Source organism: Mus pahari, chromosome 7, assembly GCF_900095145.1.
Source record: "Mus pahari chromosome 7, PAHARI_EIJ_v1.1, whole genome shotgun sequence".
NCBI classification, from domain to species: Eukaryota; Metazoa; Chordata; class Mammalia; order Rodentia; family Muridae; genus Mus; species Mus pahari.
Window position 1 is genome coordinate 78,142,771 of NC_034596.1, and position 20,696 is coordinate 78,163,466.

General features: G+C 47.1%; 1 protein-coding gene across 9 annotated transcripts in view; it reads left to right on the forward strand.

Moving 5' to 3' along the window:
• Nucleotides 1-20,696, forward strand: part of Rgs6 (regulator of G protein signaling 6) — a 519,809-nt gene that overhangs the window by 386,949 nt on the left and 112,164 nt on the right. For all 9 annotated transcript variants that reach the window (XM_029540901.1, XM_029540898.1, XM_029540903.1 and 6 more), the window contains 3 exons: nucleotides 10,828-10,878; nucleotides 14,620-14,726; nucleotides 15,830-15,881. In XM_029540901.1, the coding sequence (XP_029396761.1) occupies nucleotides 10,828-10,878; nucleotides 14,620-14,726; nucleotides 15,830-15,881 (210 nt within the window). The remainder of the gene's footprint in view (nucleotides 1-10,827; nucleotides 10,879-14,619; nucleotides 14,727-15,829; nucleotides 15,882-20,696) is intronic.

A 20,696-nucleotide genomic window follows, 5' to 3' on the forward strand; every position in this document is an offset into this window, starting at 1 on the left:
CACGTAAGATTGCCTTGAAGCCAGCCAAGATACTCCTCCTCTAGCTGGTTGGCTTGTTGATGTTTATGTGTTTGTTTGCGATAGGGTCTTATTCTGTTGCCTGGGCTGGCTTCCAGCTCCTGGGCCAGGCATCCTATTGCTTCTTCCTGTCTCCCTAACTTATAGCTCACTTTCCTTTCTGTTCCCCGTGGATCCCTACCCTGGGGTAGCACACAGCACTTCACACACTAAGGATGCCAGAGCATGCTGGAGACTTTCTGTTCTAGGATGCATTCCCTGTGATGGGATTGGCTGTTCAACACAATCAACATACCTCAATCTGAGTATAAATGTGAAGTGTCGTCCCCTTAGTGCGGGCAATTCCAGCTACACTGTTGGAGTTCTCAGGTGCGACATCCAACTTACTCTCCCACTATTTCCAATTGGTCCTAACTGAGTCATTTGTGATTGGATCAGCTGGAACTAGGAATTATCGTGTCTGTGGCCTCATGGCACCCCAGAAGGACTCCCATGATAACCCTTGCAATGCCCCAATGCACTCATGTCTTTAGGACAGAGCCCTGGAATGTTCACCGTCGAGAGTGTGGTTAGGGGAGGGGTGCAGCCTGGTGGTAGAGAACCTCTAGCATCCTTACAGGTAAATGAGTGCAAACCTTCTAATCGGTAATAGGAATCCTGAGAGCAACACTGAAATCACTGCTTGTGAAACGTTGGCTGTGCCTGGCAGAGAAAACAAGGCTCAGCCTTTTCCAGGCTCTGTTCTCATATCTATCTCTCAGACAGATGTTGAAACTTGGAACCAACAAACAGATCTCGAAGGGTCACTGGTCTGGTGGGGACAGCAATCCAGATTCCCATCCACCGACCTCTGGGTGGCTACAGAGAGATGGCTAAGGGCTTGGCTACAGTGGGGTTGGAGGAGAGAGCTCAAGGTCCTTCCCACCTTTTGTCTCAATCACCAGAAATGGATCTGGGAGTGGACACTGAGCTGACTCGGCGAGAGACAGTCTTATCTGTGTGAATGAGACCGAACCTGATGGCTAGGCCTGCAGAATGGCCTGGACCCTTTGGACTTGTTGGGGGAAGGCTACTAGCTCTATTGCTCTTATGGTGAGGCTGCGGCCAATCAGAATGGTGTTGAGTATCTGCTGCTTAGAGACTGACCCCTCTCCCAGATCTCCTCGGGAAAACCTTAGCCTCCCGGCGCAATCTAAATGTAAAATGTACAGGAGTCACTTTTCGGATTTAAATTTGCACAAGTGAGGTGATCAGCAGGCCACAAGAAGGCAGTGGTCCCAAGCCATCACTGGATCCTTTCCAGCACCAGGTACCCTCCCAGCCTTCCCTGCAAAGCTCCCTGTCCTCCTGAGAACATCAATGAAGCTTTCTGATGAGGGCGCGGGCGGCGTTAGATGAGTCCTTTCTCAGAGCACTGACCCTGTGGATTTGTTTTTCCTTCCTGCTTTTTAATGGAAGACAGCAGCAGCAACCACCCTAGGGAACAGTGGCTCCTCCCACCACGACTACGTGCCTCCATTTCCCTGTGCTGAGGCCTAATCAATGTAGCCATACCCAGCCTTGCCTTTAATAAGCTGATTGTGGAGCTAAATCCCATGCACACTCAGCCTCACCCTGGATGCCTTTGATTGACAAAACTAATCTCTCCTCCCGCCCCCACGTCTGCTGCTGCCCGCATCCTCTTGCAAATCATGTACTCGGCTGCTGACAATTAGATGTAAGACTTGGGATTCGGGCGCAGGAGGGTTATGAGGTTATGAATCAATTGTGGGGGCTCTGGTGAGCTAACCAACCGGGGGAGCCTGTCTCAAGCACCTCACCACGGCCCTCAGCGCCTCCCAACTGATTTACGAGTTGGTAATAACCTCGCCTGCTCTCGTGCCCCTGTTATTTTTCATAGTACACAGGGAAGCTTTAAATTTCAGAGTCCAAGCTGGCTGGGTGGGGTTGCGGGGAAGAGTGCCTGCCCACGGTCCATTGTCTTGGATGTTATGTAATCACTGGGTCCTTGAGAGTTATAGTTGTCACAGGCTCCTAGAGGCCAGGAAGCTGTTTACAGGACCCTAGAGAGATGGTCCTGACAGACCCTACATATGGTAGAAGGTTTGTAGATCAAGGGTCTAAAATCCTAATTCCTGTGTCAGAGTTCAGTTCCTCCAACAGGATCCAAACTAAGTCCGAGGACTAGAGGATTTCCTGTGAGGAACATGACACGGTAACGTGCTCTGCAAACCGGAAGTAATCAGTGGAGACCAGAAGTGGGTGCAAAAGAGGAGACAGACTTGGCGCAGACAGAATCTGTAGGCAGAAGGGTGGAGGCCTGTCGTGCCCTCTTGACCTTCATTCTCCTCTCAGTCCTCTGTGACTTGGCAGCCAGCTCATACTGATGAAAGGATGACTTTGGTTGCTGCCTAACCCTTTGTAAAACGATTAATCTCTCAAGATTTCTTCTTATAAGAGAGGGCATGGTGTTTTTAGAAAAACCCATGACAGTAGGTGAGAAGTCCTAAGGATCTCCGCAGCAGCAGCAGCATCCCAAAGGTGCCTGAGACCTGCTGTGGGCTGGTGCTTGTGTCTATCTCTCCTCCCTTCCTTCTGTCTTCCTTCCTTCCTTTCCTCTCTCCCTTCCTACCTCTATCCACCCCTTTCTCTGCCTCCATCCCCCTCCTCCCTCTCTCTCTCTCTCTCTCTCTCTCTCTCTCTCTCTCTCTCTCTCTCTCTTTCTTTCTTTCTCCCTTTCTCTTTCTTTCTCCAACTCTTGGGCTGAAGTTTAAATAGCCTACCAAAGACAAAATGTTTAATTGAACTTGTAATGAATGCATGCATATGGGTGACTATGTGCTGTATTGTGCATATTTGACTACAACTATAAATGAATAAGTGCTTATTAAATCCCACCTCTATGCCAGGTGTTCACCCCATGCCAGCATAATTAAATCCCTGTCTGTAGATGCTGATGCTAATCAAATGCTAAGAGTGAAATCGTATCTTCCCCCAGAACCTCACAATGTGAGCTTATTAGGAAACACAGCTACTATAGGTACAACTACTTAAATCTGGAAATTAGGGTGGCCTTGAGGCATCATGACTTCTCTTCCTTGGGAGGTGTGTGTACCAGAGGAATAGCACGTGGATACAGATGCAGAAATCAAGGTGTTGCATCTACAGGACATAGATACCACATTCTGCCAGCAGACCAGAGGAGAGGCAAAGGGCAGCACTTCCTCTCTGCCCTCATGAGAAGCAACACTTCTGTGACCTTGAACTTGAGAATCCCAGCTCCAGAACTATGAGAAAGTGAGCTGTGGTGGTTCACAGTCCACGGTACTGTGCTAATGCAGCTTTAGGATGCTAATATAGAAGAGGAAGCAGATGCTAACCAACCAATCCCATGGGGGCTAGCTATTCTTGGCCAAGAGAAGTGCTTCGAATAGGAGAGCCTCTTTGTTTGCCAGCAGATGCCAAGGGACCTTGCCAAGTCTTGAAAGTAATGAAGGCTTTCTGAGGTGGTGAAGGGTGTGCAGGAGTCAGGTACAGTAGAAGCTGGGGGTGGGAGGATGGGTCCTTACTGTCCCTGGAGAACTGCACATGCAGAAGTTCTGAGCTGAGATGATGGCATGGTGTGTTCTGGGAATAGAAAGGTGGCCCTGCTAACAGAAGAGAGGAGGAGACGGGAGAGGAAGATGTGGGAGCAGTTGGTCACCGGAGCACCCAAACCAGAACCATGCTCAAATCCATCACATTTAGAGCCTTATTCTAGGTGAGGGTGCCTGTCTTGCTGTCTGATCCTCACTTTCTACAGAATATTTGTCCAGGAACTGGAGAGATGCCCCAGTGGTTAAGAGCACTGACTGCTCTTCCAAAGGACCTGGGTTCGATTCCCAGCATCCAGATGGTGGATCACAGCCATCTGTAACTCCAGTTCAGGGGATCCAGCACCTTCTCCTGGCCTCTGTATGCACTAGGCATGCATGTGGTACACAGACATACATGCAGGCAAAACACCCATACACATAAAATAAGAAGAAAATTATTTTTTTTAAAAAAAAAGTTTGGGTGGTGGTAGTGCACGCCTTTAATCCCAGCATGCAACAGGCAGATGGCCATGGATGTTACACAGAGAAATCCTGTCTTGAAACACACACACACACACACACATACACATACATATATGTATATATCACACATATATACACAAACACACATATACACATATATACATACATAAACACATATATATGCATACACACACACACACACACACACACACACACACACACAGGAATAAGCCTTGCCTTGCCACATCCCCATTGCTTGTCTGCTGTTACATCCCCTTCCTTTCCCCTTTGTCTGCAAGCAGACCCCTTCCCAGGGCCATCAAGGCACTCTGATGTTCCCTAAGACGTCAAAGGAGAAAGCAAGTGGCACAAAAGCTCAAATTATTCTGTGTTCCCTCAGCCTGGCAGATGATGTCAGTGAGATGCTTGAGCCTCATGAGGCCCTTGGAACACAGACTGTCTGAGTGGCCACCGTGCATCCAACTGATCTGTGCATATTCCGTGCCAGTGACCGAGCGGTTTCTACAAAATGCAGCCGTCACTGTGCTCTCGAAGCAGTGGTGGCAGTCCCTTTCCTTGTGATGAAATGAAGGCACGGAGTAGTCCATGGTCTGTGAAGAACAAGGTCATCACAGGAAAACCAAGAGGCAAGCTTTGTGCAGAGGGCGTCTTCCTGTAAATGGGTGGACAGTTCATCGGTGACATTAAAGAAATGGAGAGTGAGGTGGAAGGTTCCAGAATTTATAGGTGACATAATATGGGCTGGAGACAAGTCTGTCCAGCTTTATCATCGCTGTGCCTTTTTACTTCATATGCTTGCTAAGTGACTATTAAGACTCTCCTCACCCAAATCTAGTTGGTATTTACCTGGAGTTCACACAGCATGGAACTGAACATGAGAGGTCACTGAGTCTTATTCTACCAAGTACATAAACAGACCCAAATAAGGAATTCCAGTTGCTTCTCCTGATGCAGGATTTTGATGAGCATCCTCATGGTGTCTATTGAAGTTCACTTGTAGTTCCAGAGACAGCAGGGTGAATGGCAAGTTCAAAGGCAGCGATCCAATATCATGGCTGAGATGCCCTTTACTGACCTGTCAAGGCAAAACTGAGTCTGGAAATGCGGTCCAGTTGGTAGGATGGTCACCTAACATCCTTGAAGCCCCAAGTTTGACCCCCAGCACTGCATAGACTGGATGTGACAGCTGCAGTAATCCCAGCCCCCAGGAGTTTGCTCATCCTGGCTACATAGTCAGTTACAGGCCAGCCTGGACTACAGGAGACCCTGACTCAAAACAAATAGCAACCAAGTCCTAGCCCAGCGACACCGGCCTTTGTTCACTGCTATCTGTTTCTCCAACACAGGAGAAGCTACTGGGGTCCCTTTTACTTCCATATACTTTGGTCTGTAAAGCCGGCTTGTTTGTTTGTTTGTTTGTTTGTTTGTTTGTTTTTTGAGACGGGGTTTCTCTGTGTAGCCCTGGCTGTCCTAGAACCCACTCTGTAGACCAGGCTGGCCTTGAATTCAGAGATTTGCCTGCCTCTGCCCCTGCTAGGATTAAAGGTGTGCGCCACCATACTTGGCAAGAGGCTACTTGCCTCTCCATTATTGAAAATAAAAAGTATTTCTTTGTAAAGCATATAGAATGTTCTGTGAGCTTAAATTAGTTCCCGAAATTAATAGTTTGATACCTCTCCTTTGTCCAAGATAGCCTAAAGTTAGCAACTTAAATTATTTCCAGAACTGTTCTTTTTCATGTCTATATGTGCTTGTGTGTGTGTGTGTGTGTGTGCGTGTGTGTGTGTGATTAATAAAATAGGAATTTTCTGCTGTAAAGAATATCATTTCACCCTATATATTTGTACTGGCTGGTTTTGTGTGTCAACTTGACACAGGCTGCAGTTATCACAGAGAAAGGAGCTTCCGTTGGGGAAATGCTTCCATGAGATCTAGCTGTGGTGCATTTTCTCAATTAGTGATCAACGGGGGAGGGCCCCTTGTGGGTGATGCCATCCCTGGGCTGGTAGTCTTGGTTCTATAAGAGAGCAGGCTGAACAAGCCAGGGGAAGCAAGCCAGTAAGAAACATCCCTCCATGGCCTCTGCATCAGCTCCTGCTTCCTGACCTGCTTGAGTTCCAGTCCTGACTTCCTTTAGTGATGAACAGCAGTGTGGGAGTGTAAGCTGAATAAACCCTTTCCTACCCAACTTGCTTCTTGGTCATGATGTGTGTGCAGGAATAGAAACCCTGGTTAGGACAGTATTCTTGGTTGATTTCTTTTTCCACTCAGAATAGTAGTTCAATAAATATTTATTTCATGAATGAGTCATGGTTTATTGACTTTCTTGTTAGAAGAATTTTATACTGATACCCTTTAAATAAATATGTTTATATGTAAAAGATACAGTAGAAAGGCATACTACAACACACATGAAGCACAGCATGTAACTGCTGGTCATAAACATATTCTTACATACAGGGATACAGTATGCATGCAGTGGAAGGTTATTGAGTACTCTGATGTAATTCATATTTCTGTATTGTGAGTTGATAAATTACTTTTAGTGGCACTGGAGTGATGGCTCAATTGCTAAGGTGTTTGTCACACAAGTGTGAGACATGAGTTCAGATCTCTAGGACCCACTAAGTCCTATAATTCCTGTACTGGGAAAGCAGACATAGGTAGATTCCTGTAGCTCACGGGACAGCCAGACAGCCAACCAGGCAGACAGACAGACAGACAGACAGACAGACAGACAGCCTAGCTGAATAGATGAGCCCCAGGTTCAATAAGAAACCCTATCTTTTGGGGAGGCAGAAGCAGACAAATCTCCAAGTTTGAGGTCAGCCTGGTCTACAGAGTGAGTTCCAGGACAGCCAGGGCTACACAGAGAAACCCTGTCTCAGAGAGAGACAGAGACAGAGACACAGAGACAGAGAGAGAGGCCCTGTCTCAAGAATGAGGTGAAGAATAACTGATGTGCATTCATCTCTGACATACAAATGCATGTGTAAAATACTTGTACATGCACCCACACAACATATACACAACACAGAAAGAGAGAGATGCAACTGGCCTCAGAAAGACAGCTTCTCAGTCAGTGGCTTGGGCTCTAGGGGACAGAGTAACTCTGCTGTGTGTGTTACACTGTGCCATGTTACCAGTAAGTCCCTGCAGGCCGTCTTACAAACGTAAGGTCTCAAATTTAACAGTGGAAACAAAAGGCAGCTGTTGTTTTCCGATGGAACAGAAGTGAATCTTCTTCAAATTCTTTTGTGGGGAGGAAGGAAAGGATAGTCTGCTGGAGTTGGTGAAGAGAGAGGAAAGATTAAAAGCAAATGCTTGCTCCCGTTGCTGTGTGGACTGTTCCCATCTGGCTATAACATGCCTAGTTGGAGCACTTTCATAATATTATGACATATTTGCCTTCCCTGCTTGTTGTGGAGCTGAACCACAGTGGTTCATTTCCAGCCCCAAAGCTGGAGTAGGCCATTTGTAGATCAGCCCTCAGAAGCAGGAAATAGCACTCCCACCAAAGCGCAGTGAGGGGGAGACCCATTCCTAAACATCTTCCAACATGCTTGCGGCATGCCACAGAATGGTACCCACTGTGTGTGAGAGACGGTGACGGCACAGCAGATAAAGTATCCTTATCTAGGGTAGCCAAGAATAGCAGCTTAATCCCCACATGGCAACTGCCAGTGTCGCTGTACCAGGACACAAAACCCAGCTCTGTGGGCCCCAAAGCGTTAGTGGGAGAAGAAAAGTGCTTGTTATGCTTTAGCTCAGTGAGGGTGACCAGGGTTTGGTAGAGCCAGAGAAAAATTGGACCTGAAACTGAGTGCCAAAGGGGGTAGAAATCCAGACAATGGTTCTGGGGCCTGGGGAGGGTGGGTAGGAGAGCAGGGAAGGAGTTTCAATGTGAATGAATACTAATTAGTGACATGGATATTAATGATGACAGTAATTAACAGGGGAAAGGAAGGGCTGTCATTGTCCCAGGGTGAGCAATCAATCTTGGCAGGTGATAAATAATGGCTGAGCAAGCTCTGCGGAAAGATAATCCGCAGGCCCCGGGGAGAGCCGGAGTGATCCTGGAAGCCTCTCGGTTTCCAGGCAACCCACAGAAAAGAACTATTTTTCTTTGAGGCAAAAAAAAAAGGTTAGTGTCTCTCCCCCACCCCCAATTTGGGATTACAGTTCTTAGCTGGTCTGTTTTGTTCTGCATTTCCTAGAACAAATAACAGAACTTCTGCAATGTGGGAAAGATGAGCATGCGCACACACACATACCCACGGCGGTACGAGTGAACACCCTCTCAAAGGATGGGAACAGATCGAAGTGTTTTCACTTGCAGTTTCAGCTCATAGGTGTGGTCCGGAAGCACGGGTGGGACGCTTCCTAGTCTTGCTTTGGAGGCTGATGTGTGAGGAAATGGAATCGTCAATGAGGGCTGACCCCAGGCAAGCCCACGAGGACGAGGGTAAGGCCCTGGCAGCGCCAAGGCACTGGTACAGAGCCACACAGAGATCAGACGCCAAAGGTCCATGTCCAGCCAATGATCAAATGTCTGTGATTTCTGAATCTCAGGAAAAGAGTGTCTCAGTAAATTCCTCTGTTGGATCTCATTCACCTGTCTGGGAAGCTAGCCAGGCAGCGAGTAGCCTGCTAATCTACCCTCCCCTGCCTGCTTTCCCTGACACCACACACACACACACACACACACACACACACACACTCACACACACACACCAAGGTCTCAGACCTGCTCTCAACTTAGATCTGGAAATATTGTTCCTTTCAGCCCATTTTCTATCAAAACACAATGAAGCCACGTTTAGAGGTCTGTGTAAAATGAAATCTTTGGGTGACATGGTGAGTAGATCAGATATCTGGAATCTTGCAGATATTGGGTTCCTGCACGCTCGTCTGTGATGTACCTTGAGGCCTGGGTCCTAAAATCCTGACTATGGAGGCAAACGAATGAAGTGAGAACCAACACAGAGACATAAGTACCCAAGAGCTGGGTCAGGTGGGGTGTGAGCACTCTGATGAGCTGCACTGACCACCCTGGCAACCCAGAGCCTCTCTGTGTGTGTTTGTTGTGTATAGCCCGGGGAGCAATGGTAGCCAGTCTTGGTAAGAGATCTCTATAAAGGGCTGTCTCCATCTGTAAACACCTAAGAAGGGAAGACGCAGTGTGCTTTTGTGGACACTGATCGATTGGTCCTGGACTGCCCCCTCCCCACAAAGAAGGCTTTGCTGTGCTTCTGAGCCTCATCAGGAGGAAGGCCTTGCCAACTCCACAGAGTTGAGCTACTGGGGACCTTGACATGTCAACAATACACACTCACTTGGGGATTCCCCTGCTTCCTACACACTCCTGTGTGAGCTAAGCTGCTCTTGGAACATGGGTTCTAGGTGCATCTTTTTAAAGGAAGATAGTAAAGGGGACTCTGTTCAGAGACTGTGGCCCAGGGCAAGGAGCTCCAGACCAAGCCATGGGATGAATCCAGGTCTGCCACACTGGAACACTGATGATTGATCGAAGGACTGACCAAAATCTGACAGGGTGGTCTCAGAGTAATGAGGTCTGGGTTCAGGTTCACTGTTCTGTCTTCAGAAGACGAAACCAAGAGGAAGAATTTCTGGACAAGCATGACTTGCCCTAAAGCATGCTGCCAGGCAGGGAGTTCGTGAGTTCCTAAGAACTGGGCTTATTCCAAACACAAACAACGCCTCTCTCGAGGGCCCCAAGGAGTCCTTTATTTTCATGATGAGATCCATGGCCCCATCCATATAGTGTGTCTGTTTCCCTCAGTCACCCAGAGAACTATGGAAAGGGTCTGGAGGAGGTGTGCATGGCCCACACAGGAGTTTTCATAGGCCAGATCAGGAAGTGATATAGGTCATTCTACCCATGCATATAATTAGTACAGCAAGTTCACAGCCTACTTCAGGGGTGGGAGTTGGATATGTAAGGTAGCTGGGGCCCAAAGGAAAAAGGAGAAGCTGCGCGTAAAGACTCAGAAGTGTCTTCTGTGAACCCAGAAGCATGTTCATTCAGAATGGACTCAACGCCTGAAAAGAATGGGTTTTTCAAGAACCTTGAAGTCTCCTGAGCTGGTTAGCCCTTGTCGGTAGGCATGATGCCAAGGGAAAAATGTCCTGGGAGCAGGCATACTCAGGTCTTGCTGGCCTGTCTTGGGGAAGCCACTGAAATCTGTGTCCTCAGTAAGTTTCTGATGGATGCTCCCTAGAAATGCAGAGAAAACTGAGACCTCAGAAGTGAATTTGGATTTTTCCTTTTGGTTTGGTTGGTTGGTTTGGTGGGTAGGTTTTTTTTCTTCTTCTTTTCTTCCTTTTTTGTAAAAGGACTGGAATAGAGGGAGTGCAGCTCAGTTGGTTGCCTAGAATGCATGAAGCCCTGTGTTTGAGCCCCAGTACTGTAGAAACTATGCACGGTGGTACAGGGCTGGGATCTCTGCATCCTCGTCTGTATAGAAAATTCAAGGCCAGCCTGAGATGCACCAAAGCCTTGTCCATTAAAGAAGGAAGAAAAGGAGGGATAACAATGATTGAATCATAACTGTGGAAATGTCCCAGTGGGTAGGAAAGGCTGGTCACCATGGGGAAATGTCAGTGCTGTCCATCTCCTGGGCTATGTGCTACTGGGCTTAGGACTCTGGTGAAGACGTCACTTCTGCGACCAACGAGATCTTCAACTATGATTGCTTTGTCCTTGCAGGTACTGACATTGTGCAATGGCTTATGAAGAACCTTTCCATTGAGGACCCAGGTACTTGACCCTTGACCTTGCCTTCACCTTCCCTGGTGTTGGTACAGATGCCATAGTCAACTTCTCCAAGGGGCCCCTACAGTCTTGAAAAGAAGGCTTATCACTGTGGGGTCCAGGGTATGGGATCATTGTATTTGCAGATAGAAGTCGTTCATTTTCTCCACTGAATGTCTATCATCATGTTAAAAAAAAAAAATCACCCTTTGAGGAAGTGAGCCACTATTTAGAATGCCAAAGAGCTCGTCACAATAGCGTGGGAAATGAGATGAATTCTCTCGTTAGCCGTAGCAATTAAAGATAAGTTGTAGCCCTGTCACCGAGCAGCCTTCTAGAAGCAGCTCTTAAAATTAGATTGTCTGATCCACAATTAAGATGTTTAATTATTTGCTAAAACTCCTTCTGTTTTCCGCTCCTACAAGAAGTGAGGAAGTGATTTTTTTTTTCAACTCTAATTGTGCATTTCAACCAGGCAAAGCCCACCAGAAAAAAAAAATGGCAAAACCCTGATCAATGAGACGGTTCCCACAGCTGCCCTTCCATCAGAAAATATTCGGGAAAATGTCTAATTTACAGTCTAATTAGAAAATTGGGGAGATGCCTTCAGGAAAAAAAAAGAAAGAAAGAAACTTCTAGGCAGCTAAAGTGACTTTTCATCCGTGTGCTCTGAGTCTATGGTTTGTCTTCCGCATTCAGCACACATTCACTTGTCTAGCTTCACTGGTGTTATTAACACTCAAAGATCACACTTACAGTTACCTACTCTGGGGTTCCCATTAGTGCCAAGTTAACCCAGGGCCTGTTCTTACGGGATGAGCATTCTACCACTGAGCTACACAGACCCAGCCCTCTCGTCTGATAACCCTCCTCGGAGGACAAAGATACCACAAGTTAAGTGAACCCCAACCCCCGTGCTTTCTGAGAATTTTTACAGCAAGTGCTCCCACCAGATGTCAGGCCTATGATTCTGATACTCTGCTGAAATCGATATGCCACCCCGGGCTTGCGTTTTCACCTGACATGGTTAATCTACAGTTGAGCGGACAACAATGCCATTTCAATGATTCAATTAAATGAGGTTGATGGAACAAGTGAGTGGTTGTTGGAAGTGACCCTGGCCCATTACACGTCCTGGATCAGTGGCCACTCTGGCAACTCACAGAAATTCCTAATTTGAATGAAGTTTTTAGCTCACAAGGAAAAGAAGCATAGGCACTATGCCTCTTAGCAACTAGACCCCTTGGTATCTCCGTCCCTCGGTGTTTCCCTCAGACAGTCTGGGCTTCTGGTTGCTCATCTGTGCACAGACCTGGATAGGCATCTAGCTGTTTGGTGACATTCACCTGAAGTCCCTTCTTCTTTTTACTGTCATGCTAACCTAAGGCCATTTCTCATGGTAGAATTTGCTAAGAGCATTTCCTTGCCCTTCTGAAGGAATTATTATAGTCATTGTTATCATCGTTATTAATATTCTGAGAAATCTAACCCAGCTAATTTAATAAGTGAGACTCCTATGGCCCTGGTATGAGCTGATAAGGGTCCAGACTGATGAAGGTCACGTCAACAAAGGTCGGCTCTTCTCTGACACCTTTGGGAGGACATCAAGATGTTGGGACAGGTTTGGGCTTCTGAGAATTGGCCAGGAAGGAGAGACCAATACAATTTTCCAGACGGTAATAGGAGAGGAAGCCACAAAGCACAGCCTGGGAAGCTGGCGTGTCCAATGCTGACCCCTCTGTCAAAGTATTAAGCATCGCTGAGAGTTTTAGCTCCAGCCTTGGTGGCCCAGCATTATCTTCTTTCAAGATCTTCATCTGCCGTTTTGCATGGGGAAGGGAAAATGATGGAGTTTTCCCTGTTACTAGACCTGGCATTCTTTGTTTTGTGTTAGGGCTTTGGTTGGTTGGTTAGCTGGCTGGTTGGTTAACTACTTAGCTAGTTGGTTGGTTAGCTGGCTGGTTGGTTAGCTGGTTGGTTGGTTAGTTTTACCATGTAACCCAGTGTGGCCTTGACCTCTGTTGACCCACCTCAGCCTCCTGGGTGTTGGGATTGCAGACCTGTGCCATCCATCCCACCTGGCTCATGGTCCTTGAAACACACATGGATTTCCAGGTATTCAGAACTTTATCCTTGAAGTCAACTAATGTTGGGTTGAAAATATTTGTTACAAAAACGTAACAAATAGAGACATTTTGTTATACCCTAAGCATATAACTGGTTTCCATGGCGTTTAGACAGTGTTTAGACTGTGTTAGGAATCAAGATAACCTAGAGGTGACTTGAAATTTACAGGGGAGTAGGCAGATTATTCAAACACGATGCCATTTGATATTAAGACTTGAGCATCCAAATATTTTGACCTCCGTGGGGGGGGGGGGAGGCTGAAACAAATTCTACATGAATACATAGGGGCAGCAATAGAGAATTTTAAAAGCAAACTTGTCATCAGAAAGCAGGTGAAATTAAACATGATTTATTCTGAATCTACCCATGATGGGTGCTGCTTTCAAGGGGACTTGATAAGCACTGGATTGTAGTTGAGGTTTATGGCTACAGGCAAGACAAATGACTTTAAAATACACAGCTTATAAAACTGGTCACTGTTAGAGGCCCTCAGAACACATCTAACTCCATGCCCACAACTTACCTTCTAACCAACAAAAAGTACTTTGAGCTTTGGGAAGAGTATTAGGTGTACAGGAGTATTAAGGTCCCACCCTCCCCTCCTGTATGGGCTCCTTCAAAATAAACCAAAATCTTTTTGTGTGTGTGTGTGTGTGTTTTTTGGTTTTTTGAGACAGGGTTTCTCTGTGTAGCCCTGGCTGTCCTGGAACTCACTCTGTAGACCACGCTGGCCTCAAACTCAGAAATCCACCTGCCTCTGCCTCCCGAGGGCTGGGATTAAAGGCATGCGCCACCACGCCCGGTTACAAACTAAAATCTTAACTACTAATGGAAATAGGTTTATGGCTGAGGCTGAGATAAGGAAGCAGCAGGTCGATTTAGGCAGAAACACTCATTTTTCCACCATGTTTGTCGCCTGGGGCACCGCCCAATCCACTCTCCTTCCTCTGATTTCCTGGGAAATCTGATTGCCCTGGTCCATCAGAGAAGGAGAGGCACTGTCCTCACCGAGGGAACTGTCATATCACAAGGACCTGGACCACAGGACTGTCTGCACCCCAGGTGCCACGGATGATAAAGCAGGAGACCCCTGACTATCATCCCTGCACCAGACACTGCTAAACACTTGCGCGAGATACCCCACTCCTTTAGGTACTCCTTGGTCTATAACGTGATGTGAGATCTGAGTGTTTAAGAAGGTTGTGGAGAATGAGTGGTTAAACGTTGTCTGATTCTCAGAGGAAGACACAGTGGTCCTTCTCAGGTGTTAGCATCCTCCCATGCCCACCATGAGCAGGGTCAGTCATCATCAGTGCCATCGTCTACAGCATAATGCTGTGACCCTTTAACATACTTCCTCATGTGCTGGTGATCCCCCAACCATAACATCATAACTGTAATTTTGCTACGGTTATGAATTGCAATGTAAATATCTGTTGTTTTCTGACGGTCTTAGGAGACCCTGTGAAAGGGTCATGTGACTCCCCGAAGGGGTCACAACCCACAGATTGAGAACCGCTGCTCTAGAGGGATAGATGTCACGTGACTTCTAGTCACCTTTGCTAAGCCAGTGTGTGTTCTGCAGAATGACCTGCTTCCTCATCCTTTCTCTCCTTGCAGTTGAAGCAATACACCTGGGAAGCCTTATCGCCGCCCAGGGCTACATCTTCCCAATCTCAGACCACGTTCTCACCATGAAGGATGATGGTACCTTCTACCGATTCCAGGTAGGCCTGCTGCAAGGAGCCTTCAGCTCCTCACTATGTGTCTTCAGCTTAGAACCACTATAATAACTAGGCATGCTTAAGAGCGTGTGTGTCCCCCTGAAGCACTAGCAATGCATTCACTTCGCCACTGGCTGAGCCACTTGAGCAGTGAAAAGACCCTCACTGACAGCCTACAGTATTGGGAGACACTGTCTAAGCCCCTTGGGGATGTGATCGTAGAATCTCTTACATATCTTATAAATAACAGAAATTCATTTTTCACTGCCCTGGGGGGTGGTAAGTCCAAGTTCAAGGTTCCAGCGTGGTGAGTGTCTGCTGCGGGAGTACTCTGTATTTCACAGAAAGCACTTGCCAGAGGGTGGAAGGAATGAAGGATCTCTCTCAAGCCTTTTTAAAAATAAGGACTCTATTTTCACTTAGGAGGCCTCCTTCTATATGTCCCCATCTCTCTCTTATGCCTGAATATAGGCATAAGCCATGTGCATCCGTAGGGCCCACAGAAGACAGAAGAGGGTTTCGGATGGCCTATAACTAGAGTTGCAGATGCGTATGAGGCACCTTGTGGGTGCTGGTAATTGAATCCAGGTCCTTTGCAAGAATAGCAAATGTTTTTAACCCCTGAGCCATCTCTTCAACCCCAAGACCCCATGTCTTCCGAACATCTGGAGGACAAGGGTTTGGACGACCGACAGATATCATCTCTTCTTTCTTCTGGGAGAAAAGCTGCTACCGAAGTGGACACCTCCCATCTTACAAAGGAGAGCTGGGGCACTCGGAGAATGGCCTCGGCTTTGGGTGGCCTGGGAAGCTGATCCCGAGGGAGCCTGCGAGGACAGTCCTTGACTTGTATCACCCAGAGTGAGCTCTTGCCTGCTCTGGGACCCTCCTCACACACTGCTAGCTCTTCTCCTCCACTCTGCCTCAGAGGGAGTAGAGACAGAGAGTCAGGGGCTATGTCAAAGTCTAGGACAAAGGCCTTGGGAAACAGTTCTTCAGAGACTCGGAAAGAGAAATGGCAGGACACGGAGTGTCTGCCCACAACATAAATTTCTCAGTTTTACAACTCTAACTCCCTGATTCTGATGCTGTGTGTTCTTTCTCAGGCTCCTTACTTCTGGCCTTCAAACTGCTGGGAACCTGAAAACACGGACTACGGTGAGAACTGATCATGTGACCCATACTTCCTGTTACACACAGGAGTTTCCAAGACACATGCTTGGTACCTGGACACCACGGTGCAGGGGAAAATGGGTCTTGACTCTGACATATATATCAATTTCCCTGTTTCACATAATGAACGAAAGCATAGCACATAGCACACTGAGAGGCATAGTTATCATAAGAGAAGGGGCAAAGGGAACAGGTTTTTTCACCAGTGCTTGTGCAGCGGAGCTAGAAGAGACGGGACCCCATGGGAATGTTATGCGAAGGGGTAGGGGGAGTTATTGTTTGTTTTAGGAGCTAAGCTCCTTCCCCTGGCCTTTCCTGTTTTCACATACTTACTTTAACTCATTGGGTGATTTTGATAGTTGAAAGTTAAGGGCGGGGATGGGGAGGAGAGACAGCTGTCACTTTGGACTAGAGAAATAGTTGTTAAGTGAATATCTTGTGTATTGTATGGAAGTTTCACCTGTCAATTAAAAAGCCTATGACCTATGGCTTAGGCAGGAAATAGAGTAGGATATTTGGGAGAAGAAAGAATTCTGGGACAGAGACAGTGGGAGGCTCGCCGAAAAGAGGTGATGAGACAGACACATGGTACCGGAACGTAGGTAACCAGCCACATGGCAGAAGATAGGTTAAAATAATTGGGTTATTTTTAAGTTATGATCTAGTCAGAATAGAACCTAGCTATATGGCCAAGGTATTTGTAAATATATTTTGAGCCTGAGTCTTAATTCTGGGGATACGGGGCTGGGAAGAAGGACCAGGTTCAACTACAACAAATAGTGAAACGGAGTTATCTTTATCCAGCAGGGCCCAGTGTCACACTCTTAGTGGAGGCTATTGAATGTCTCCATGTACAGTTCTCTGAAGAAAGTATATTGTCCCCAACTTGAAGTAATGAACTCGAGACCCAGAGAGTCCATATCCTCACAGGATCACATTTGTCTGAATTCCCAGTTGATAGTGAGACCCACGAGGGAAGGAGTTGATCAGTAAATATTTACTTGTGGTATTGTCTGGGATTTCATTACTACTTAAGATCTTCATGCTTATTTAGTTTGGGTTGAAGTGGGTTCTCTTACAGCACTAGGATGGACCCCACAGCCTCACATGTGCCAAGCTACACTTCAGTCTGGTTCTGGTTCCTTTTTACAAGTTGCCCCACTGCATTTAAAGTTATTTATTTTTGTCTATGTATATGTGTGCCTGTTTGTCTGTGTATGTGTACCACATGTGTGCAGTACACATGGCGGTCAGAAGAGGGTAACAGATCCTCTGAAGCCAGAGTTACAGGCTGTGATGAGTCACTGGATGTGGGTGCTGGGAACCCATTTGTCATCCTCAGGAAGAACTAACAAACCTCTTCACTGTTGAGCCACCTCTCCAGTTCATGGTTCTGGTTCTTCATTGAAGGTGATCAATAGGTCACCCAGGAAACAGTTGAGTTTGAACTCAGATCTGAGTGAGTCTAGCCCGTTCCCTTTCCTGCTCCTGTGCATGACCTGCCTAGAGACCCCAGCAACAGCACCCACCCACTTTATCTGATATCCTTACAACCACTGGTGCAGTCTAGTCTGTGGCTCTCCTGAAGGGCAAGGCACTCAGTGACCCCCAAGAGCTTCTCCCCTGAAGCTTTGCAGAGTGACAGGACTGCAGCTGTAGCTGTAGGGACCAGCTGGTGGGGGACTATCTGGGAGACCTGAATGATACATTGCCATTCTGTGGCACAGGTTTGTGGAGTGTAGACAGGCTGCTGAGAACAATCTGGATATGTAAAACAAATGAGGCGATAAGTCAAGAGGGCATGTGTGTGTGCGTGTATGTGTGCGTGTGTGCATGTGTATGTGTGTGTGTGTGTGTGTGTGTGTGTGTGTGTGTGTGTGTGTGTGAAGGACAGGGTAGCACCTGATGCCCAGCTGTCCTGGGACAACACTGTGACCCTCCCAGAGGGCTGTCCTCTATCTAGTGGTTGATCAGGTCCAGGAAAGCTTCCAGCTCAGAGTAGGAGCCATGTTGGGCCATGCTTCAAGGCTGCTCAGGGTGGCCCATCTCTTCATTTGAATAATTATAGCTCGGTTCACCCAGCAGGAGCCCCTCAAGCAGGGACCAGGAAGTGGAGTCAGAACAGACATGTGGATCAAAATAAGAGTAAATTATAATCAACCATCTTACCTATTAAGTATGAAAGGACAGATTTTTTTTTCTCCCTTTCAGAATTTTCTCTACAGATTTCTGTTTCAGGACATTAGTGGGCAGTGTCGGCAGATTATTTCAGGATCCCCTTAACATAAAATGATTTTGCACTCCTGTGCCTCGGTCTATTGCAAAGTCTCAAGTGGGAAAATCAGGGTATGGGATATAAAAAGAAAGGAGCCCTGAGACAGTTTAGTCAGAAAAGTCAGCTTTCCAGGAGAGAATCGGGTAAAGAGGACCCCCCCCAGAATCAACTGGTTCTGTGTGAGCTCTGTGCCTTAGAACCCCATATTAAATTTACAACACGATCATTGTTCGGTTCCTGGTTCTGCTTTGTTGAGACTGAGTGACACAGGTAATGTTTACTATGTGACGGGGTAAGGCGTGTGGAGGTTGATACTGGTACTGCTACAGTGATGCCAAATTCTTACTACCTGATGGTCCTCTCCCCAGAAGGGAGAGGAATGAAACTAAGAAATCAGGGAAAGGATGAATTAGATTGATCAAGGACTGGAAACTTTTATTCATTCAACAAACGTTAGCTAATGATGTCCCATTAGCTAACATCTACGTTAGCATTAGTTAGCATCTATGTCACAGATCTGACCGAGTCACAGTCTTGCTGGCCCAACAGGAACAGTGGCATGATGGGACAAGAAAGGTGATGAAGATGAATGAGGTTGAATTGGTAGGGAGAGACATTGTGTTTGTTTCTGTTTTCACTGCTGTGGCAAAATGCCTAGCCAGAGAGACTTAAGAATTTGTTTGACTTTCCTGATAGAAAGGCATGGCTGCAGAGGGGATGGGGTGGGGGGAGGGGGGAGGCAGCTGGTCACACTGTATCTCCTTTTGTTTAGAACAGGAGCCCAGTTCATGCATCCACATGTAGAAAGAGTCTCCCCTACCCAGAAACGCTCTCACAGATGAGCCCAAAAGTTCATCTTCTAGGTGTCAAGTTGAGAATCCAGATGCCAGTCCCAGGCACGTTATATAATAAAAGTTCTAGTAGTTCAATAAATAAGCCCTTTAGGACGCCCAGCAATGAGGAATGACTTGCGCAAGTTATTTGCAAAATAGGGATCCTAACCAAACTTACCGGGTAGACTTATCATGAGGACTGTGCGGAGTGCACATTTGAAAGGTCCCTGAGGCAGAGCCAGGCATTCGGTAAACTCAGCATAAGCAGGTGCCGTTGTCATGGTGACTCAGCGTGAATGGGTCAGGTTTTAGGTACAGTAAAATGGATTTGTTCCAGATATCTTTTTTTTTTCTTTTTTTAAGTTTTTACACTTAGTGCGTGTGGAAATACACAAGGACAACTTGCAGGAGTCAGGTCTCTCCTTTCTTTCACCACATGGATTCCAGGGACTGGACTCAAGTTGTGAGACTTGACAGCAAGTGCCTTCCTTCACCCACCGAGTCACTTCACTGACCCGGTCCCTTGTGTCTCAATAGTACGCGAATCTGTTTCCTATTTCGTATGTTAGACACGAGGTGTTCTTGTTATGGTGACACAGTAGAGTGACCACATCCAAGGGAAGCCAGGATGAGGTTTGGAGGGAGAGATAACCGTTTTTTACTAAAAACATCAAATAGGACAAGCCAACCATGGGGCTTCACATTCCCCAGAGGCCCTCTTGCAGGACTGGCTCTTACCACTAGAGGTCACTAGAGCCAGGGCTCTAGAGAAGGTGACCCAAGAGTACAGACAAGCTCCTAAACAGGAGGGCCTGCTCCCTGTAACAGGTCCCCAGTGTGGCATCAGCCACAGGGAAGCAGGCTGGAAGTCCAGACTGTGGGCTCCTGGTCAGCAGTCGCAGCTTGGGCTTTGTATTCTTTGCTCAGCACCCCAGAATCTGTCTGGCCGTTGTGACCCAGGTTGATCTACCTTCATAACACTCTTATGTTGTTGTCCCTCTGTGTTGTCCCTCCCTGATCTATCTATTTGGGGGGGGTGAGGGTTGTATATGTGTGGGGGTGTGAATGCAGAGGGGACACCTACTTGTATGCATGTGGATGCCACAAGGAAACATCAGGTGACCCACCCTATCTCTCGCTACCATAGTGTCTGATCCAGGCTCTCCCACTAACCCTGGAGCTGGACTTGTGAGCAGTGAACTCAGTCAGCCTCCAGGCTCTGCTCCTGACATCACTGGAGTATTGGGAACGCTCAGCCACGCACATCCACATATATTCATTTATAACTTTTTACATGGATTCTGGGGATTCGAACTGAGGTCGTCAAGCGTGGACACCAATCATCCTTACCCACTGAGGTGGCCCCCCACCACCCACATCACATTTGACCAGTAGCAAATGCTTTGTCAAAGTCGCTGCTACCTCCATTGGCTCACCGGGGATGGAGATGAGGCAGGTGGCATGCCAAGCCTCCTGCTTGATTGCCCCAAATCCCACGGGCTGCCTGTGATCCAAGAAGCAGAGCGGGGTATTTTGTGCTCAGAGGATTGTTCTTTATCCAGCACAATGCAGAGTTCTTCTGCTTGCTCAGTTCATTGCAAGAGCTAGTGAACTGAAACTCAGAAGACATGGCATGCACACACTTCAGCCCTCTAGATCAGCTGTTCTTGTTTTTTTTAAATATATATATAT